Consider the following 24,043-nt stretch of genomic DNA (forward strand, 5'->3'; position numbering starts at 1 on the left):
ACACAGAATCCCAAACCAAACAGGAAATGGAGGCAGTAAGTTGTAGCACGGATCCAGATGTGTGTGTGGAGGAGTGGAACACTGAGCACATCACCCACTCCCCCCACCCCATCGCCCCACCTACGGGGACCAGCCCAGATCAGGAGCACATCTGGAATATTCACTTCCCAGCCCCAGGACTAGAGGGGCTTTGAATGTGTCTGAAGGTTTAGTCTATCCTTTTGTCAGGTGAGTTAATTTCACAGAATGTCTCCGTCCTCTGAACAGATTATTTGCATTTAATAATGTCACTTCTCACTTCAGAGAGAGCGGAGATAGGGTTTGTGAGTAGATACAGAATGTTACAAGAAATCACATGTAATAGTAACAGAAAATTTCTTGAAGCAATCAGCAGGTGGTGTATTCTGACAATCACACACATTCTTCATGCGTAAAGTTTCAATCCTACATCCAGCTGCTGTCTCCAACATCCAGAGACATTTATCACAACTTGAAACAAATTCTTGAAAGCAGTGATTTAATTCACATTCTGATTCCTGGGAACCAAACTTGACTGCAAAGTGAGTTACTGTGTACAAAGCACTGGAGATCATTTCTCAAGGCAGAGAATTCAAAAGCAGAGAAGTTGTGTAAAACTTAGATAGAACCTTGGCGAGATGCAGTCGGATCCTGTGCACAGTTCTTGTCTCCACTGTACGGTAAGAGTACAGAGACACCACTGAAGGTGAGAATGTATTTGCAGTAAAGGTACCAGAACCGAGAGGCTGCAGTTATGAACAAATGTTGAGCAAAACTGAGCTCAGTGACTGAGGGTGATATCCCTCTCTCTCTCTGAATGACTACCTGCTGTAACTGTAGAGCCACAACTGCAATGAACACTTGGGTGTTAAAGCCAGATGATTGTGTGTGGGGTGGCCGAGGGGTCACTGGGATCCTCCTTCAAACTATGAAGATTCAATTGGGTCGAAGTAGAGAATGTTTCCACTTGTGTGCAGTCAAAAAGCAGGGACCATAAATATCAGAGAGTCACTGATCAATCCAGCAGGTTCCTCGAGAGAAACCCTTTCCTCCAGAGTGTTCAGGATGTGACTCACTGCGGTCAGATCAGAATCTCACATTTAAGGGAAAGACAGAGAAGCTCATGAGGGAGAAAGGAAAGTCACACTGATCATGTTAGATGAAGGAGGGTGAGAGGAGGCTCATGTGGAGCATAAACAGGGACAGAAACATGTGGGATTTGATTTGTTCACAGGACGTGGTGACACTGGCCAGACCTGCATTCATTGTCCTTCCCTGATCATCCTCTGACCATTTCAGAGGGCAGGTAAGAGTCCACACATTGATGGATCTCTGGAGTCACGGAGAGACCAGACTGGGGAAGGATGGCAGATTCCTTACCCTGAAGAACAACAGTGAACCGGATGAGTTTTTACAACAGTCTGGGAGTTTCATCATCACTGTTACTGATGGTAACTTTTTACTCCAGATTTATTGCATTTTATTTAATTGGATCCAAATTCCCCGGCTGCTGGGATGGGATTCAAACTCCTGTCCCTGGATCATTAGGATACCACCCAGTAACTTAACCACTGCACTGCTGCACCCCTGTTACTCTGCAGGATGTCACGTGTAATTCTACCTGTGGTGGTAATGTAACAAGTCATCGTTAACTGTACCTTGCTTCTGTCATTCAGGCCAATCCATGCAGCTGGCTTGTTATCGTTCACAGCATTGATCACGTTAGAAATGAAGATGTTGTGTGCCTTCGAGCACACAGAAGCCAGCCGTCCGTAATGTTTGGGGTGATTGCACAATGCCTTTAAACAATAGAAATAATTTATCTGTTGCTGAGAATCAGAATCTTTCATCCTCCTACAGACCCCTCAGTAAATCATCCGACCTGACGTTGGAAATTCAGCAACTTTGTTCACACAGTCAGAGTTCTTGTTCTTCAAAGTCCTTGGTGTCAAAACCAGCACTGTGTTAACTCCTGGATGTGGAGTTTCCCCTAAAATCCCCAATGTTTCACCCATTGATCCGACTGATAGAAACCGGAGCCCACGGCCGCAGTGAAGCTCATCCTGGAACACAAGGACTCATCACAGGCAATTCAACGAGGGGCTGTGCTGTGAGTTCATGGGAATGAACCAGCAGAGACCAATATTCTCCAGGCCTCCCAGAGCATTCACTGGTTTCAGGGACTTACCTCAGCTTCCTGCCATGTCGTGCTGTCACAGTAAAACCGGTAACAGGAGTTTAAAGCAGGAAAATGAAACCAGGTTTCATCACAGGGTCCTCTGTGCGCGCGCGCACACACACACACACACACACACACACACACACACACACACACACACACACACACACACACACACACACACACACATTCTGCCCACCCACTCCCCATGACCACAGACACACCTTGCACACTCTTTCCCTCAGTCCCCTCCCCCACCTCTTCCCACCCTGATCCCTTCCCTCAGTCTCCCTCCCTCTGACCCCTTTCCCTGAGCTACCTTCCTACCCACTTTGTCCCCATTGCTCACCTCCTTCCTGGTCCGGCCATTCCCTCTTCCTTCCTCCTTGATTCCCACACACCCACTCCACTCCGCTGCTCCCAATCCCCAGCTGCCAGCTGCTCGCTCTCTCTGAGATTGAGCCCGTCCAACAATCATTGTTGCTCTTCCCCCAGTTGCCAGGTGACCTTCCCCCACCCTCATCCGGTCCCAGCGGCTGTGCCCACTTGTGTCTGCAGACCCCCCAACCTCACCTAGAAAACCTCAGGAGAATTTTCACCTGCCCTCCTGGTGCTGCCTGATGGACGTCCCACCCTGGGTCCTCTGTCCTGCTCCTTTTACCCTCCCTCGACCCCTCTCTCTCTCTCCTTTTTCACTCCCCGGGGTAAGCCAATCAAGTCCCAGGGATTTGTTGCTTTTTATTTCAGAAAATACTTTAACTTTTAACTACCTTTCCTTCCTCACACTCAGAAGGCCCTTGGGTGTTCACCATTTCCCGTATACTGTCTTTTACTATGCAGACCAACACGAAAACCTCACCCTCCTTTCTCTCCTCTATAATATCTGATATCTCTGCTTTTTTTATGCATGTCTCTTCCTTCACGAATGTCTCCTGAAATTTATAACAATCTCCCTGATCCTTTGAAACATTGGGGCTGATTTTTCCTGAATGTCCTCTGCGGTCATGAGCGTGAATCCCACTGACACTGTTGACTCCCTGTTTCTATTCAAAGCTATTGTGCGGCGTGGGTTTCTATTCAAAGAGCACTGGTTCCTGACATGGTGAAAGAGGGAGCTGTTCCACTGGAATGGGTTTCACTTGAACGGAGCTGGGACCAAAAACTTCAGCTGTAAACTCAGTGGTGAGAAAAGGGTTCAGATGATGATGAATTTAGAAAGTTACCAATGAGGATTGCTGAGGTCAGGACTGTGGACCGGGTCCCTTGTGGCAGGTTGGTCAAAAGAGTATAGGTTCACAGGATCCAAGTGGTAAATGACAGATTGTGATGGAAAGGTTGTAACCGGTGGGTTCCACGGTGCTCAGTATGCAGCCCCTTCTTTTGTACAATATATACAAATAATTTTGTCAAATGTCAGGAGCATGATGTGAAAGTTTGCTTTTGATACATGAACCAGCCATGTGGTTGACAGAGAAGGGGAATGGTGCAGAGTGCAGGAAGTGACAGATGATCAGGTTAGTTGGGTAGCAAAATGACAAATGGGATTTAATCCAGATAAGTCTGAGATAAGGCAATTGCAAAGTTGCAAGAGGTGAGACTTCGCAGTGAATGCCACTGATATTAAATCCAGAAGGACAGGTCAATAAGATGGTTAAAAATGTTTTCCTTTATGCACTGAGACATGGAGTACAAGAGCAGGAAGATGAAGCTAGATCTGTACATTACACTCATGAGACCACAGCTTGAGTTTGGCAGACAGCGTTGGTCCCCACATTTCAGGAAGGATGTGATCGTACTGGAAAGGGTGCAGATACTGCCAGGACTGGGAAATTGTAGCTGGACGGAAGGATTCGATAGACTGCAATTGTTTACTTCCGGGAGGTTTAGCTAAGACTTTGCTGAATTGTATGAAATTACCAATGGCCAGATGAAGTGAAAAGGAAGGACATATTCCTCTCTGTAGAGAGATCAACCCCCATCACATTTAACAGTACTCAGACACTGAGATGTACATTTGAGGAGCTGTGACCAGCAGTGCTATGGACACAGTGCTGTGAGGTGGGTTGTGTTGAGTTTCCACCCGCACCGACACAATGGGCTAAGGGGCCTCCCTCTCGCACATAACTTTGCTCAGATTCTATCAGAGTAGATCGATGGTGCGCTGTCTCTATGGTGAGTCTGTTCTTGCTCAGGCACAGAGACAAAAACGACACACTCCAAAGGGGTCTCACTCAAACCCTGTAAAGGATCAGCAAGACTTTCTGCTCCAACTTTCCTACAACTACAGCTGACACATCACTTGGCTTCCTCACTGCTCACTCTCCCTGCATGAACCTCTCCACACTTCAGCAACCACCACACCAAGATATCTCTTCACAGCAGGATATACTGGTTTCTCACCATGTAATGTCCTTGCTTCAATGACCAAAATACACAGCCTCACAGTTTCCCACAATATTCTCCATCTGCCACATTCCTGCCTACTTGCTGAGCCTTTCCATATCCTTTTGGAGACTCTTGCTGTCCTCCTCCTTCTGACTCTCTCACCCAGTTTTGCACCATCAGAAAACACAAATGTTGTACCCTGTCCTTGTATCCAAGGCAGGCACAGGATGTGTCCATCGCTGATGCCCAATGCTAGTTCTTGAGGCAGCCCACTGATAGCAGTCTGACATCCTGAAAAAGGCCTGTTCATTCTGACTTTCACATTTCCATTTTTGAAACAACCTTTCACCCCATGCTCGAAGTTACCACCTCCACCAACTCCATGACTCCTCTTTGGTATAACAATCTTTAATAAATCCAGAGAGACCAGATTTATTGTTTACAATGTACCAACCATGCTAGTTTCATCCCCAAAAACTGATGTATTTGTTAAACATGGCTTTCCCTTCAAAAGACATTATTGATTCAGCCGAATTGTGTTTTGATTTGCTACCTTCCTGGTTCTCTGCACCATTGCCAGCTCTCTGGCCATCCTCCTTCAAGCCTTCATCCTCACCCTCACAGGTGGCAAGTACACTGCACCCGTGCACTGACCAGTGCCTGCTGAACCTCCTTCTCTGCATCCCCTGGGTTCCTGACAGATTGTCACATATCCCTCTTCTGTCAACGTTCTTTTCCTACAGAGTGTCGCTGTGGAGAAATCTCTGTCTCCTGACGTGTAGGAGAGTCTCTGACTCAACTTCCAACTCAATAGCATGGACATGAGTATCCCAGACAAGAGACATATCCTACCACATCCCAACCAGTCCCAATGTCCACAAATTCCCATGTCCCACAGTCCCAACACAGAGCCTGTGCATTCATTCCTCACAGCAATATATTCCTAAAGCTCCTGGAATCAATGGACCTTACCTGCCACATCACTGACGAGCAGTGTGGTCAGCACCAAAACCCACACCAGCATCATGTTTCTTTCCTCAAACCTGAAACACAAGAAAACAATTCATCGTTAGTGTCAAGTTTCCCAGTGAAGGTGGGGATATCCTGCTGCCATTCCCACCTCTCTCTCTTCCAGCTGTCTGTGTCGATGAGGTTTCCAATGCTGTTGCATCCCTATATATGTGGAGTTCTTCGATCTTGGAGACCTCTTGTGCCATTGAAATCAAACCCAATTGGCTGGAACAACTGATGTAAAAAAATTACTGCTGACCAATCACTGACTGACAGATAAGATCAAGATGAACAGGAAACCACAGCAATGACTTGTGAGCTCCATTTGTGACTGTAGAAAGTTGCACTGTAACTGAACACTGAGAAATGGAAGCTGCAGAAAACAGTTATGATCCCATTGTGTGTTTACGATATTAGAGTTCAATGAATATTATCAACAAGAGCTATTAAGAGAGAACACAGAACATAAAACATAGAACAGTACAGCACAGTGAGGGCCCTTTGGCCCATGATGTTGTGTCCACCTATATAAACCATGATCAATCTAACCCTTCACCCCTACACAGCCCATACCCTGCATTTTTCTTACATCCATGTGCCTATCTGAGAGTCTCTGAAATGTTCCTATTGTATCTGCCTCTACCACCACCTCCGACAGTGCATTCCAGGCACCCACCACTTTCTGTGGAAAAAAACTACCTCTAACATTTCCCCAAAACTTTCCTCCATTCAACTTAAACGGACGTCGTCTCGTATTGGCCATTGACACCCTGGGAAAAAAGTGCTGGCTCGTAATCTGTCAAGTCACCTCTCATCATCCGTCGCTCCAAAGAGAAAAGCCTTAGCTTGCTCATCTTTCCTCATGAGACATGTTCTCTAATCCAGGCAGCATCCTGGTAAATCTCCGATGCACCCTCTCTGAAGCTTCCATATCCTTCCTGTAACGAGGCAACCAGAACTGAACACAATACTCGAAGTGTGGTCTAACCAGAGTTTTATAGAGCTGCAACATTACCTCGCGGATCTTGACATCAGTCCCTCGACTAATGAAGGCCAGCACACCACACGCCTTTCAACCACCCTATCAACTTGCACGGCAACATTGAGGGATCTGTGGAATTGAACCCCAACATCCCTCTGTTCCTAGAACTAGAGCGTATGTTATAGGTAAATACACATTGGAACTGGGAAATGATAAAGGTGGAACAAGTTTAACACTGGAGAGAAAGTGCGTTGGAGGGCAGGAGAGAGTGAGTGAGCACAGGGTGTTGGAGGGGGCTGAAAGAGTCTGATCAAGGTTGGTGAATGACCAAAGGTACATCCAGAGGAGGAGTGAATAGGAAAACAGAGAATTATTTTTCCCAGTATCAAGGGGTGTCCCACTGAACACACCAACAGTTTAATCAGAAATAAGGTGTGCATGGTTCAGAGTAGGAGCATGTGGAAAGGGTTAAAGTAAAGTTGGCGAATTGTTGATTGGAGCTGAGCGGGTTTGATAAAATCAACACAGATGTCAGATTGTTCTTTCTTTCTTTCTTTTTCAATCTTTTTATTAATTTTCAAATTAATACAGATTGTTGAGGAAAGGAGATATGGATGTTACTGTGTACCTCACTTCCTTCTGAGGGCAGGTCCATTGGCTTTTCTATTCAAGAGATGAAATGTGTTATTCTTAATCTTATGACGTAATATTGCTGATAAAGCTGGAATTTATTTTAGAACTTTGTTGCTGGGACAATCTGTTGGTACAAAGTTTAGAGATCTCACTGTGTCTTCACTGATAACATCTGTGGGATGTTATGAAGGGATAAGCTCCTTGGTCAGGGTTTGGAGTCACATAGAAGCCAGGGCAGGGATGACCAGCAGGTTCCCATCCAAAGGGGCTTCATGGAGGAGTAGGGCTTTTACTGCAGACTGACAGTTCCATTTACTGAGATGCCCCCACAATAGAACGATATCAGTCTGTACATTCTGAGCATGCAGAGACTTCTGAGGGAGAACATTGAAAAGATTCCCAACCCTCTGCACAATGAAATTTCTCCTCCTCTAAATCCTAAAATGTTGACACCACCCTGGTTCTAGACTCTCCAGACTGAGGAAACAGCCTCTCATTATCCACCTCTCAGACCCTCTCAGAATCCTGGAACTCTCAATGAGATCACCTGCAGTTTTTCTCTAACTTCCAGTGAGTTTGGTCCAATTTTCCTCAGTCTCTCTTCAATGGACACTTCCCACATTCCAAAACTCCATCCAGTGAATTGATGCTGCACTGACTCTAAGGCAGGTATTTCCTGTCTTATGTACAGCAACCAGAACCACCCCCTCCCCCCCGAACTGCAAATGTCGTCTCACTGAAACACTGTAGAATATCAGTGAGACTTCCTTGATTTTGAGGCGAGGGAGGAGATTGCTGAGCCTTTGGTGAGGATCTTTGAGTCCTTGTTGTCCATGGGAATGGTACCGGAGGATTGGAGGGTGGCAAATGTTGTCCCCTTATTCAGAAAAGGTTGTAGGGATAGTCCAGGTAATTATAGACCAGTAAGCCTTATGTCTGTGGTGGGCAAGCTGTTGGAAAGGGTTCTCAGAGATAGGAACTATGGGCATTTAGAGAATCATGGTCTGATCAGGGACAGCCAGCATGGCTTTGTGAAGGGCAGATCATGTCTCACAAGCTTGATAGGATTCTTTGAGGAGGTGACCAGACAGATTGATGAGGGTAGTGCAGTAGATGTGGTCTACATGGATTTTACTAAGGCATTTGACAAGGTTCCACATGGTAGGCTTCTTCAGAAGGTCAGAGGGCATGGGATCCAGGGACACTTGGCCATGTGGATTCAGAATTGGCTTGCCTGTAGAAAGCAGAGGGTTGTGGTGGAGGGAGTGCATTCAGATTGGAGGGCTCTGACTAGCGGTGTCCCACAAGGATCTGTTCTGGGACCGCTGTTTCTCGTGATTTTTATTTATGATTTGGATGAGGCGGTAGAAGGTTGGGTTAGCAAGTTTTGCAGTCGACATAAAGGTTGGTGGTGTTGTGGATAGTGTAGAGGATTGTTGAAGATTGCAGAGGGTCATTGATAGGATGCAGAGCTGGGCTGAGAAGTGGCAGATAGCGTTCAATCCGGAGAAGTGTGAGGTGGTACAACTTGGAAGGACAAACTCCAAGGCAAAGTACAAAGTTAATGGCAGGATTCTTGGTAGTGTGGAGGAGAAGAGGGATCAGGGGTCCATATCGACAGATCCCTGAAAGTTGCCTCACAGATGGATAGGGTAGTTAAGAGAGCTTATGGGGTTTTAGATTTCATAAGTCGAGGGAGTGAATTTAATAGCCATGAGGTAATGATGCAGCTCTATAAAACTCTGGTTAGACCACACTTAGAGTACTGTGTTTAGTTCTGGTTGCCTCATTATAGGAAGGATGTGGAAGCGTTGGAAAGGGTGCAGAGGAGATTTACCAGGATGCTGCCTGGTTTAGAGAGTATGCATTATGAGGAGAGACTAAGGGAGCTACGGCTTTACTTTTGGAGAGAAGGAGGATGAGAGGAGACATGATAGAGGTGTACAAAATATTAAGAGGAAAAGATAGAGTGGACAGCCAGCGCCTCTTTACCAGGGCACCAATGCTCAGTAAAAGAGGGAATGGCTTTAAAGTAATAAGTGGGAAGCTCAAGGGAGATATCAGAGGAAGGTTTTTTTCACTCAGAGAGTAATTGGGGCATGGAATGCGCTGCCTGGGGCAGTGGTGGAGGCAGGTACATTGGACAAATTCAAGAGATTACCAGATAAACATAAGGAAGATTTTAGATAGAGCGATATGTGGGATGAAGGTGTTAGATAGTCTTAGGCAAGATTTAAAGGTCGGCACAACATTGTGGGCTGAAGGGCTGAAGGTCGAAGGGCTGTACTGTTCTATGTTCCATGTAATATAAGCTCCTTGGTCAGGGTGTTGAGTTACACGTGGAATTGAATGGGTTGACCAGCAGGTTCCCATCCAAATGAGCTTCACTGAGGAGATGTGCTTTTACTGCAGTCTGACATGAGTCCATTTACTGAGATGCCCCCACAATATAATATTGTCAGTCGGTGCATTCTGAGCATCCACAGCCCTCTAAGGTTGAACATTCAAAAGATTCCCAACCCTTTGCACAAGGAAATTTCTCCCCTTCTAAATCTAAAAATGTTAACACCACCCTGGTTCTAGAATCTCCAGACTGAGGAAACAGCCTCTCATTATCCACCCTCAGTCCTTTTCAGAATCCTGGAACTCTCAATGAGATCACCTGCAGTTTTTCTCTAAATTCCGGTGAGTTTTGTCCAATTTTCCTCAATCTCTCTTCAATGGACACTTCCCTCATTCCAAAGATCCATCCAATGAATTGATGCTGCACCGACTCCAAGGCAAGTATTTCCTGTCTTACGTACGGAGAACAGAACCATCCCCTGAAATGCAAATGTCGTCTCACTGAAACACTGTAGAATATCAGTGAGACTTCCTTGCTTTTGTTCTCCAAAGCTCTTTCAATAACAGACATCATGCTATTTGACTTCATGATTGCTTGTTCCATCTGCAGGTTAACTTTGTGTATCTGCTGAACCAGCACACCTGGACCCCTCCACACACCAACATTAACTGGTCTCTCACCATGTGAAATGTTCTGTTTTGCAATTTCTCTCATCGAACAGCACAACCTCCGATTTCCCCACAGTACGCTCCAAGTGTGGCATTTACTATTTCATATTCAATGTATGGCGGAGGGGAAGAGCTGTTCCTGAAACGCTGAGTGTGGGTCTTCAAGCTCCTGTACCTCCTCCCCTATGGTAGTATTGTGAAGGGGGCATGTCCTGGGTGCTGAGGGTCTTTAATGAAGGATGCTGCCTTCTTGAATCACCGCCTCTTGAAGATGTCCTTGATGACAGGAAGGGTTGTGACGTGATGGAGCTGGCTGAGTCTACAACCCTCTGCAGCCTCTTTCAGGTTTCTCTCAAAACAACAGATGTCACCTCATATAAATCAGTGATAATAAACCTCAATCTGATTCTTTCTCTCTCCCTCTCTGTCTCTCTCACTCCCACCACTGTCCCCTTCTTCTCCATATTTTACAAACTTTGTCCCTTTGATCTTACCCACTAACTGCCAATTCCCAGACCTGTCATATCCAGTTACTTGCAAACATAAATTTATGTTTCATTTCTGACTTGCTCTGCCCCCTCCTCTGCAGACTGAGCCATTCCTTATCATCCTCGCTTACTGCACCACAGACTGAGCTACTTCTTGAATGGTGTCTGCAGGGACAACTCTCTCCATGGTCTCTCCGAGAGTTTGTTTTAAATAAAATACAAGGCTGATCATTCTTTAGAAGGGAAATCCTACGGATGCAGGAAATCTGAAATTAAAGTGTTGGAAATACTGCAGGTCACACAGCATCTCCAGAGGGAGATACTAGAGGTATTTTACAGGTAAATATTCAAATTGGTGTCAAATCAACTTCTGGACATTTGATTCTAGACTTGAACTCAAAAGTTCTGTTTCTTTGTTGGACTTACCTGGATTTGGAGAGTCACTTCCTGAAGTCTGCACAGGATCCAGCTTGCACAAAATTCCATGATTGATTGGTTCACCATCTAGACTTGGCTCATTACTAGTAGAGATCACCTGGTCTACATGAACACTTCAGATCTTTATCACCAATTCCAACAATATACCTTTGTTCTGCAAATCTCCACAATGACTCCTTGCTCTCACCTACTGAGCTTGACTTGCTGAGGGTGAAGGAGGGGATGGTGATCAAACACAAACACTCTCGTTTTGCTGGAAGCTGTTTGTTCTGTCCTCATAACTTTTTGACTCAAGTGCTTTACTTCAAATCTGCAAACAAAATATTTGGCCCAAAACTCAATCCCCTTTTAAGCAGCTATATAGCCTGCAACAGAACAATTCAGCATAATACAGGCCCTTTGGCCCACCATGTTGTTCTGACCTTTAAACCTCGCTTCAAGCTATCTAACCCCTTCTTCCCACATATCCCCCTATTTTAAATTCCTCCATATGCTTATCTAACAACCTCTTGTACTTGACCAGTGTACCTGCCTCCACCACCACCCCAGGCAGCACATTCCATGCACCAACCACTCTCTGGCTGAACAACCTCCCTCTGACATCTCCCTTGAACCTCCTACCCATTAATTTAAAGCCATGCCCTCTTGTATTGAGCATTGGTACCTTGGAAAAGAGGCGCTGGCTGTCTACTCCATCTATTCCTCTTAATATTTTGTATACCTCTATCACGTCTCCCTTCATCCTCTTTCTCTCCAAAGAGTAAAGCCCTAGCTCCCTTAGTCTCTCCTCATAATCCATACTCTCCAAACCAGGCAACATTCTGATAAGTCTCTTCTGCACCCTTTCCAACGCTTCCACATCCTTCCTATAATGAGGTGACCAGAACTGCACACAGTACTCAAGTGTGGTCTAACCAGAGTTTTGTAGAGCTGCATCATTACCTCTCAGCTCTTAAACTTGATCCCTGACTTATGAAAGCTAACATCCCATAAGCTTTCTTAACTACCCTATTCACCTGCGAAGCAACTTTCAGTGATCTGTGGATATGAACCCCTAGATCCGTCTGCACATCCACCCTACCCAGATTCCTGCCATTAACCTTGTACTCTGCCTTGGAGTTTGTTCTTCCAAAGTACACCACCTCGCACTTCTCTGGATTGAACTCCATCTGCCACTTCTCAGCCCAGCTCTGCATCCTATCAATGTCCCTCTGCAATCTCCAACAGTCCTCCACACTATCCACAACACTTCAGACCTTTGTGTCATCTGCAAACTTGCTAACCCACCCTTCCACCCCTCATCCAAATCATTAATAAATATCACGAAAAGTAGAGGTCCCAGAACTGACCCTTGTGGGACACCACTAGTCACAGCCCTCCAATCTGAATGCACCCCCTCCACCACAACCCTCTGCTTTCTACAGGCAAGCTAATTCTGAATCCACTCGCCCAAGCGTCTCTGGATCCCATGCCCTCTGACCTTCTGAAGAAACCTACCATGTGGAACCTTGTCAAATGCCTTACTAAAATCCATGTAGACCACATCTACTATACTACCCTCATCAATCTTCCTGGTCCCTCCTCAAAGAATCCTATCAGGCTTGTCAGACATAATCTCTATGACATGAAATATACATTGGAACTGGGAAATGACAGAGATGGAACAAGTTTTACTTTGGAGAGAAAGTTGGGTGGAGGGCAGGAGAGAGTGAGTGAGCACGAGGTGATGAACGGGGCTAAAAGAGGCTGATAAAGGTTGGTGAATGACCAAAGGTACATCCGGAGGAGGAGTGAATTGGGAAATAGAGAATTATTTTTCCCAATATCAAGGGGTGTCCCACAGAACTCACCAACAGTCTCATCAGAACAAAGGTGCGTATGATTCAGAGTAGGAGCTCGTAGAAAGGGTTAAAGGAAAGTTGGCAAATAGTTAATTGGACAATAGCTGAGCAGGTTTGATAAAATTGAGACAGATGTCAGATTGCTGAGGGAAGGAGATTTGCAAAACATGTCATTGTGTAACTCATTTCTTCTGAGGGCAGGTCCATTGATTTCTCTCTGCAAGAGCTGTGGTTGTCATTTTTAATGTTGTGATGTGAGATTTTTGTTGTAATCTCTGAGTGGACTTAATGAAGTGATAAGAACCTTGGTCAGGGTGTGGAGTCACATGCGACATGGAATGGAGATGACCAGCAGGTTCCCATCCAAAGGGGCTTCACTGAGGAGTTGGGCTTTTACTGCAGACTGACAGTTCCATTTACTGAGATGCCCCATAATATAATATTGACAGTCAGTACATTCTGAGCATCCACAGCCCTCTAAGGTCAAACATTCAAAAGATTCCCAACAATCTGCACAAGAAAATTTATTCTCTTCAAAATCTTAAAATATTGATACCACCCTGGTTCTAGAATCTCCAGACTGAGGAAACAGCCTCTCATTATCCACCCCTCAGTCCCTCTCAGAATCCTGGAATTCTCAATGAGATCACCTGCAATTTTTCTCTAAATTCCATTGAGTTTAGTGCAATTTTCCTCAATCTCTCTTCAATAGACACTTCCCTCATTCCAAAAATCCATCCACTGAATTGATGCTGCACTGACTCCATGGCAAGTATTTCCTTTCTTACATATGGAGACCAAAACCACCCCCTGAACTGCAAATATCATCTCACTGAAACACTGTAGAATAGCAGTGAGACTTCCTTGCTTTTGTTCTCCAAAGCTCTTTCGATAACAGACATCATGCTATTTGACTTCATGATTGCTTGTTCCATCTGCAGGTTAACTTTGTGTACCAGCACACCTGGACCCCTCCACACACCATGGTCTCTCACCATGTGAAATGTTCTGTTTTGCAATTTCTCCCAGCTAACAGCACAACATCCCAGTTCCCCACAGTACGCTCCAAGTGTGGCATTTACTATTTTGTATTCAATGTAACCTAATTCAGGATGTAGTTGTTGACCACAACAACTGCTATGGGTACAGGTGTATTGGGTATAGATACAAAAGATTAATTGGGTCTGTTCCATCCAGTAGAAAGAAACAATATGTCACAAAAATGATGGTCTCTGTCTGTTCCTCAAAACCTTTGCAGTCGGAGACATCAAGTATCCCATCATGCTTTGGGAGGGCACTGACTGAAAGGAGACGCTGGGAACTACAGAAGAAAGAGCATAATGAAGCAACATCATGAGATCAAAACTTGTCAGCTTTAATGTGAGGAAGTAGAGTTGTACTGAGAGAGGCCTGTGAACAATGGCATTGTAAATGATTCCACTATGAAACATCCTGAGAGCAGAACAAGTAAACGGGGATGTTTTGGGAATGTCATTCTGCGGACAAAACACTTGATGAATTGTGAAGCACAGGCACGCCTTATAATTAAAGAATTCTTTGCCTGATAAGAAAATACATGCTCTTGTTCACCTCATCTTGGATGTTAATTATGATGGGTGATCAACATTAAAGGGACCTAAGTCTGAGATAAGGATGTAAAATGGAAAGGACACTGATGTGTCTTGTCATTCAGTCCTTCAATGAATGACAGCTTGAATGATTGACTTCAGAATGGTGATCTCCTGGACTGGGGCTGAGAAGATTGGAAGGAAAATAGTATCAAAAAAAAGGGCAGTCTGAGACATTGGGAGCGACAACCCCCAAACAACCATCGTAAGAAGAAGGGCCCTGAGCTCAGAACTCAGAGAAGACTACTTGCTAGAGTGAATGTGTCCAGTTTTATCTCACATGGGTTGTGTTTATGTCCAAGCCACGAGTCTTGTGATTTAATGTAAGACTTGATAAGTTGTAACAGTAAACATCAGTGGGATACATGCACGTTTAAGTAACTCGAGTGGTAATAAAGGTTAAGTTGTACTAAACTCTGGTTTAGAGTCTTTTGGTTGACACATCAGTTCCTAACCTCTAGAGGTAATAGGGTGAACACTTCAGAGACTCGCCCCCAAGTGACTGTGATACAGGTCTTTTTTCATCCCAATGTGTCCTGTTGACTGCAGATTCAGAATCAGGTCTATTATCACTGACATATGTCGTCAAATTTGTTATTTTGTGGCAGCAGTACAGTGCAAGACTTAAAGACATAAAAATTACCATGTTACCAAAATAAATAAATAGTGCAAACGAGGAATAACAAGGTAGTGTTCATGGGTTCATGGACCGTTCAAAAATCTGATGGCAGAGGGGGAGAAGCTGTTCCTGAAACATTGAGTGTGGGTCTTCAGGCTCCTGTACTTCCTCCCCGATGGTAGGAACGTGAAGAGGAAATATCCCGGGTGCTGAGGGTCTTTAATGAAGGATGCTGCCTTCTTGAATCACCGCCTCTTGAAGATGTCCTTGATGACAGGGAGGGATGTGACGTGATGGAGCTGGCTGAGTCTACAACCTTCTTCAACCCCTTTCAGGTTTCGCTCAAAACAACAAATTTCACGTCATATAAGTCAGTGATAATGAACCTCAATCCAATTCTTTCTTTCTCCCTCTCTCTCTCTCTCTCACTCCCAACACTGTCCCCCTTCTCCATATTTTACAAACTTTGTCTCTTTGATCTTGCCCACTAAATACCAATTCCCAGACCTGTCATATCCAGTTACTTGCAAGCATAAATTTATGTTTCATTTCTGACTTGTGCTGCCCCCTCCTCCGCAGACTGAGCCATTCCTTATCATCCTCGTTTACTGCACCACAGACTGAGCTACTCCTTGAACGGGACCCCTCTACACCCCCTTTCTGGTGTCTGCAGGGACCACTCTGACTCTGGTCTACTCATCCTTCCCCCCCCCCCCTCCCCCGCCTTCCCATCCCCTGGCACTTTCCTGTGCAACCACGGGAGGTGTTTAGAACTTGTCTGTTTAACTCCTCTCTCACCACCATCCAGGGACATAAACAGCCATTGCAGGTGATGCAGAGGTTCACCTGCACCTCTTCCAACCTGCTGTACTGCATTCGGTGCTCACGCTGTGGCCTCCTCTACACTGGAGAGACCAAGCGTAGACTAGGCGACCATTTTTCGGAACACCTGCGCTCCGTCCACAACAGCCATCTCGAGCTTCTGGTTAAATGTCACTTCAACTCTCCCACTCCCTCACCGGCCTGTCTGTCCTCAGCCTTCTCCATTGCTACGGTGAGGCCAGACACAAATATCACAACACAATCTCATATTCTACTTGGGTCACTTGCAGCCCACGGTATGAACATTGAATTTTCCAGTTTCAGGTTACCCACAGCCCCAATGCTCCTCTCCGTCACACACACCTGTCCACCTCGGTTTCTCCTCCATTTGTTCACCTTTCCCATCTGGACCTCACTTGTTTGTGCACCACTTCCAGACAGAATCTGCTGTGATGAAGCCTCACCGCCCTCTCCCATCTACACCAGCACCATCTGTGTAATTCAGATTCTCCTGCTCCTCACTCTCCCACAGACCTTCCCTTCGCTCTCTCCACCCTCTCCCTTCCCTGAAACTTAAAACATCTTTGATTTCAAAATTATCATTGTACTGATGAACGGTTGTTGACCTGAAATCTAAACCTGGTGTATCTCTCTGTCCTGATGCTGTCTGATCTGCTGAGTATTTGGTGCAGTTTTGAATTTTCACTTCAGTTTGGGGGAGTCAGGAGGGAGAAAGGAAGGTGCAGGGGTGTGGGCGGTGGGTGGGGGAGTGGAAGTAACTGGGTCCCTTACGGGGAGCTTGCACAGACTTGACAGGCTGAAAGGTCTCCTTTGCTGCTGTAACAATTCTGAGTCTGTGACCCAACATGGGGAGATCTGAGGAACAAGGAAGCCACAATCACCAGGAGAGATTGCACTTCAGGCCCCCAAACAATCAGCAGTTTTGGGCATTACTCAGAATTGAATCTGGATGCAGTGAGACATTGGTGTCTGTCCCAGTGCACCGACCCCATTCCAGCACAACCTGTCAGGTGCACTGAGATATCCCGGTTTGTCAAATATGCAAAACATTTTTCTGTGTAATTCACCTCCCTCCTGTGAACAGATTGTTGTCAGTTTGTTTATTTTCCACAGTACCTTGCATGGTTGGGGTTTATTCATTTCTGATGCATAGACACATCCGGCAAGGGTGTGAGGAGGGAAGGTGTGCTGGAATGATCAACATGGGAAGCAAAGTGTTGAACTGATGAACAACACAGGGGCCATCACCCTGCTGAGAGTGTGCTACAGAGCCCCAAACATACAGAGGGAGATAGGGAGTTTATAAAAAACCAAACAGGGCCGGGCAGTTCTGTACTTTGTTTTATGGGAGGACGTTGTGCAGTTGGAAGGGGTGTCGGTGGAAGTTGGATGGGAAAGCAGGTTGTGAGGATGGCACGTGGGGTCAGTGAAAGGTGGAGGTAACAAGTGAGTGGGGAAAGTGTGGCAGGTGGAGTGTAACATGGGAAATGGGAGGTTGTCCATGTCCTGAGTCAGGGGAATATTTGCAGGGTAGATGAGGGTAACAGCTGGAGCAGCTCGCTGTGGACAGGAAAGCAGTTCTGCAGCTGAGAGATCAGTATCAAAGCTCTGCCAGCCTGCTGCATCCTGTCTGGGATGGTGGTGGACAAATGTACAAGAGGGGGAGGCAGCTCCATGAACCACCCGTGCTCAAAGATCTTCTCATAATCCCATGGAATCCTTTCCTTCTGGTCAAATGTTGAGGGGAATAATCCCTGACAGGTGATTAGAACAGCCCTTCCCTGGGCTGTTTTCATTTCACTTCAGTGATCTAAATGCTGACACACTGGGTACAGCATTTCCATTGCACTTCTCCTGCTGGTTACATCCTCAAAAACTCTTTTGCATTATCAGACATGGTTTTCCCTTCATAAATTCATGTTGGTTCTGCCTCATCATGTCCTGATTTTCCAAGCATCCGGCACCCAGTTCCTCATTGGTCGATTCCAGTGTTTTGTCGACAGCTGTTGTCAGCCCAACTGGTTCATCGTTCCCTATTTTTCAATGTCTTCTCTCCATGGAAACTTCATTTGCTTGCAATCTGCTGAGAGTGTTCCAGACTCTGGGAAACATTGATGGGGAATTTGCTGGATACACTGGAATGAAGGGATGACAAAAAGTCCCAGGACACGGGGCTGCTCCACACCCACTGATCACAACTGTTGTTTGTTACTTGTCGACTGGGCTTAGTCAGTACCATTTGCATCTGAGTCCTTAGGTTATGGGTTCAAGTCACACAACAGAAACCAGAGCACCAAAAGCAACAGTGACAATTCAGTCCGGTGCTGAAGGGGTCCTGCACTGTGGGAGGTGCTGGATTCAGATCCTCTCAGCTGGTTTAAGGTTCCCATTGCATAGGACATAGGACATTACATCACAGTACAGGCCCTTCAGCCCACAATGCTGTGCTGGCATTTTATCCTGCTTTAATCTATCTATCCCTTCCACATAACCCTTCATTTCTATAAGTACAGGGTATGGGAACAGAATGAGGAGGAGGTTAAATGCGTGGTTGAGGGATTGGAGTAAGGAGCAGGGATTCAGTTTTCTGGATCATTGGCCCCTTTTGGGGCAGGTATGACCTGTTCAAAGAGGATGGGTTGCACTTGAATCCCAGGAGGACCAACATGCTGGAGGGGAGTTTTGCTAAGGCTACTGGGGAGAGTTTAAACTAGAATTGTTGGGGGGTGGGATCCATACTGGGGAGACTGGGGAAGAGATGTTTGGCACTCAGATAGAGGAGGCTAGGAGTAAGGACCATAGGCAGGTGATAGAGAAGGGATGTGTTCAGACAGGCTTGAGATGTGTCTATTTTAACACAAGGAGTATTGTGAACAAGGCGGATGAGCTTAGAGCTTGGATCAATACTTGGACCTATGATGTGGTGGCCATTACAGAGACTTGGATGGCTCTGGGGCTGGAATGGTTGATTCAAGTGCCGGGTTTTAGATGTTTCAGGAAGGACAGGGAGGGAGGCAAGAGAGGTGGGGGAGTGGGACTGTTGATCAGAGATAGTGTCACGGCTGCGGAAAAGGTGGACATTATGGAGAGATTGTCTACAGAGTCTCTGTGAGTGGAGGTTAGGAACAGGAAGGGGTCGATAACTTTACTGGGTGTTTTTTATAGGCCGCCCAATAGTGACAGGGTTATTCAGGAGCAGATATGGAAGCAGATCCTAGAAAGGTGTGAGAATAGTTGAGTTGTTTTGATGGGGGATTTTAATTTCCCAAACATCGATTGGCATCTCCAGGTAGTGAGGGGTTTAGAGGGGGTGGAGTTTGTTAGGTGTGTTCAGGAAGGGTTCTTGACACAGTATGTAGATAGACCCACAAGAGGAGAGGCTGTGCTTGATTTGATGTTGGGAAATGAACCTGGTCAGGTGTCAGATCTCTCAGTGGGTGAACATTTTGGTGATGGTGATCATAATTCTCTCCCCTTTACATTAGCACAGGAGAGGGATAGGAACAGACAGACTAGAAAGGTGTTTACTTGGAGTAAACTGAATTATGAGGCTCTCAGGCAGGAAATTGGAAGATTAAATTGGGAACAGATGTTCTCCAGGAAAAGTACAGAAGATGTGTGGCAAATATTCAGGGGGTATTTGTGTGGAGCTCTGCACAGACATGTTCCGATGAGACAGGGAAGTCATGATAGGATACAGGAACCATGGTGTACGAAGGCTATAATAAATCAAGTCAAAAGGAAAAGAAAAGCATACAAAAGGTACGGAGAGCTAAGTAATGTTAGAGATCTGGAGGAGGACAAGGATAAAAGGAAGGAAGTTAAGAAAGATTAGGAGAGCCAGAAGGAGACATGAGAAGGCCTTGGCGGGCAGGATTAAGGACATCCCCAAGACGTTCTACAAGTATGTGAAGAGTAAGAGGATGAGATGTGAAAGGACAGGGCCTATCAAGTGCAGCAGTGGGAAAGTGTGTATGGATCCTGAAGAAATAGCGGAGGTACTTAATGAATACTTTACATCAGTATTCACCATGGAAAAAGATCTGGGGGATTGTAGTGGGGACTTGCAACGGCCTGAAAAGCTTGAGCATGTAGATATTAGAAAAGAGGTGGTGCTGAAACTTTTGGAAAGCATCAAGTTGGATAAGTCGCCAGGACTGGATGAGATGTACCCTAGGTTGCTGTGGGAGGTGAGGGAGGAGATTGCGGAGCCTCTGACGATGATTTTTACATCGTCGATGGAGACGGGAGAGGTTCTGGAAGATTGGAGGGTCGTAGATGTTCCCTTATTCAAGAAAGGGAGTAGGGATAGCCCAGGGAATTATAGACTGGTGAGCCTTACCTCAGTGGTTGGTAAGCTGATGGAGAAGATCCTGAGAGGCAGGATTTATGAACATTTGGAGAGGTATAATATGATTAGGAATAGTCAGCGTGGCTTTGTCAAGGGCAGGTCCTGTCTTACGAGCCTGATTGAATTTTTTGAGGATATGACTAAACACATTGATGAAGAGAGAGCAGTAGATGTAGTGTATATGGATTTCAGCAAGGTGTTTGATAAGGTACCCCATGTGAGGCTTATGGAGAAAGTGAGGAGACATGGGATCCAAGGGGACATTGCAGTGTGGATCCAGAACTGGCTGGCCCACAGAAGGCAAAGAGTGGTTGTTGGTGGGTTGTATTCTGAGTGGAAGTCAGTGACCAGTGGTGTACCTCAGGGATCTGTACTGGGACCCTTACTATTTGTGATTTTTATAAACGACCTGGATGAGGAAGTGGAGGGGTGGGTTAGTAAGTTTGCAGATGACACGAGGTTTGGGGGTGTTATGGATAGTTTGGAAGGCTGTCAGAGGTTACAGGGGGACATAGATAGGATGGACAGTTGGGCTGAGAAGTGGCGGATGCAGTTCAACCAAGATAAGTGTGAAGTGGTTCATTTTGATAAGTCAAATATGTTGGCGGAATATAGTATTAATGGTAGGACTCTTGGCAGTGTGGAGGATCAGAGGGGTCTTGAGGTCTGAGTCTATAGGACGCTCAAAGCAGCTGTGCAGGTTGACTCTGAGGTTAAGGCAGCATATGGTGTATTGTCCTTCATCAATCGTGGAATTGAATTTAGGAGCCGAGAGGTATTGTTACAGCTATATAGATCCCTGGTCAGATCCCACTTGGAGTACTGTGCTCAGTTCTGGTCACCTCACTACAGGAAAGATGTGGAAGCCATAGAGAGGGTGCAGAGGAGATTTACAAGGATGCTGCCTGGAATGCGGAACATACCTTATGAAAGCAGGTTGAGGGAACTCAGCCTTTTCTCCTTGGAGAGACGGAGGATGATGGGGGACCTGATAGAGGTGTATAAGATGAGAGGTATTGATAGGGTGGTTAGTCAGAGGCTTTTCCCCAGGGCTGAGTTGGTGGCGACAAGAGGACATAGGTTTAAGGTGCTGGGGAGTAGATATAGAGGAGATGTCAGTGGTAAGTTTTTTTACTCAGAGAGTGGTGAGTGCGTGGAATGGGCTGCCAGAAACGGTGGTGGAGGCGGATACGATAGGGTCTTTCAAGAGACTGTTGGATAGGTACATGGAGCTGAGAAAAATAGAGGGCTATGGGGAAGCCTAGTAATTTCTAGGGTAGGGACAAGTTCGGCACAGCTTTGTGGGCCGAAGGGCCTGAATTGTGCTGTAGTTTTTCTATGTTTCTATGTTTCTCTATAATTCATGTGACTAAGAGTCTCGTAAATGTCCCCAATGCATCTGCCCCCCCCACCTCTGTCAGCAGTGCGATCCACACACCTATCATTCTCTGTGTAAGAAGCATAGTTCTGACATCCATCTTATACCTTCCTCCAATCACCTTAAACTTATGTCTCCTCATGGTTAGCCATTTTCACCCTGGGAAAAAGCCTCTGACTGTCCACTCGACCTATGCCTCTTATCATCTTGCACACCTCCATCAAGTCACCTCATCTTCCTTCTCCAAAGAGAAAAGCCCTAGTTTGCTCAACCTATCCTCATAAGACATGCTCCCCAATCCAGGCAACATCCTGGTAAATCTCCTCTGCACCCTCTAAAGCTTCCACATCCTTCCTGTAATGAGGCAACCAGAACTGAACACAATACTCCAAGTGTGGTCTAACCAGAGTTCTATGGAGCTGCAACATTATCTCTTCACCCTTGAACTCAATACCCCAACTAATGAATGCCAACACACCATATGCCTTCTTAACAACCCTATCGACCTGCACAGCAACCTTGAGAGATCTATGGATGTGGACTCCAAGATCCCTCTATTCCTTCACACTGCAAAGAGTCCTGACATTAACCATATATTTGAAGGCAGAATTTGATCTTCCAAAGTGTATCACTTCATACTTTTCTGGGTTGAACTCCATGTGCCACTTTTCAGTACAGGTCTGAATCCAATCAATATCCTGTCGTAATCTACAACAAACTTCTACCCTATCCACACCACCAACCTTTGTATCATCAGCAAACTGAATAAGTCACGCTTCCACATCCTCATCCAAGTCATTTATAAAAATCACAAAGAGCAGGGGTCGCAGAACAGATCCCTGCAGAACACCACTGGTCACCGATCTCCAGGCAGAATACGCCCCATTATTCACCACCTTCTGTTTTCAATGATCGAGCCAATTCTGAATCCACAGAGCCAAGTTTCCCTGGATCCCATGCCTCCTGAATTTCTGAATGAGCCTTCCATGAGGAACCTTATCAAACGCCTTACTAAAATCCATGTACACCACATCCACTGCTCTACCTTCATCAATGTGCTTTGTCACATCCTCAAAGAATTCAATCAGGCTCGTGAGGCATGACTTGCCCCTCACAAAGCCATGCTGACTGTCCCTAATCAGCCTATGCTTCTCTAAATGTCCATAAGTCCTGTCTCTATGGATCTTCTCCAGTAACTTGCCCACCACTGAAGTAAGAATCGCTGGTCTGCAATTTCCAGGTTATCCCTACTCCCTTTCTTAAACAAAAGAACAACATTTGCCACCCTCCAATCATCTGGCACTACTCCTGTGGACAGTGAGGATGCAAAGATCTTTGCCAAAGGCGCAGCAATCTCTTTCCTCGCTTCCCATAATAACCTTGGATATATCCCATCCGACCCCAGTGACTAATCTATCCTAATGTTTTTCAAAAGTTCTAACACATCCTCTTTCCTCACATCGACATGTGCATCAGCCTGTCGTACGCCATCCTAACTCATGTCAAGGTCTCTCCTGCTGGTGAATACAGAAGCTAAGTATTCATTAAGGACTTCTCCTACCTCTTCCAAATCCAGGCATACATTTTCTCTTTTATCCCTGATCAGTCCTACCCTCACTCTAGTCATCCTCCTATTCCTCACATAGGTGTAGAACGTCTTGCATTTTTCCTTAATCCTACTCACCAAGGCCTTTTCATGCCCCCTTCTAGCTCCCCTAAGTCCATTCTTAAGCTCCCTCCTGGCTATCTTCTAATGCTCCAGAGCTCTGTCTGATCCATGCCTTCTAAACCTTAGGTAAGCTTCTTTCTTCCTCTTGACAAGATATTCTACATCTCTTGTCAACCACAGTTCCTTCACTCTACCATCCTTACCCTGCCTCATTGGGACAAACCTATCCAGAACCCCATGCAAGTACTCCCTAAACAATCTCCACATTTCCTCTGTGCACATCGCAAAGAACATCTGTTCCAATTTACACACCCAAGTTCCTGCCTAATAGCATCATAATTCCCCCTCCCCCAATTTAATACTGCCCCATATTGTCTGCTCCTATCCCTCTCCAAGGCTATGGTAAAGGTCAAGGAGTTATGGCCAATATCTCCAAAATGTTCTCCCACTGAGCGATCTGAAACCTGATTAGGCTCATTGTTTAGTACCAGGTCCAGAATGGCCTCTCCTCTAATCAGCCTGTCCACATACTGTGTCAGGAATCCTTCCTGGATACTCCAAACAAACT

The 24,043-nt window shown here is 45.7% G+C and overlaps 2 protein-coding genes across 2 annotated transcripts in view; one reads left to right on the forward strand and one right to left on the reverse strand.

The window, feature by feature from the left end:
• LOC127580350 (alpha-N-acetylgalactosamine-specific lectin-like) overlaps positions 1 to 5,744 on the reverse strand; it is a 242,869-nt gene extending 237,125 nt beyond the window's left edge. Inside the window, exon 1 of the mRNA XM_052033688.1 lies at positions 5,555 to 5,744. Coding sequence (XP_051889648.1) covers positions 5,555 to 5,609 — 55 coding nt within the window. The 5' untranslated portion in view covers positions 5,610 to 5,744. The remainder of the gene's footprint in view (positions 1 to 5,554) is intronic.
• The window catches only part of chkb (choline kinase beta), a 697,917-nt gene that overhangs the window by 667,121 nt on the left and 6,753 nt on the right, over positions 1 to 24,043 (forward strand). The gene's annotated exons all lie outside the window — the stretch shown is intronic.

Source organism: Pristis pectinata, chromosome 19 (genome assembly GCF_009764475.1).
Source record: "Pristis pectinata isolate sPriPec2 chromosome 19, sPriPec2.1.pri, whole genome shotgun sequence".
NCBI classification, from domain to species: domain Eukaryota; kingdom Metazoa; phylum Chordata; class Chondrichthyes; order Rhinopristiformes; family Pristidae; genus Pristis; species Pristis pectinata.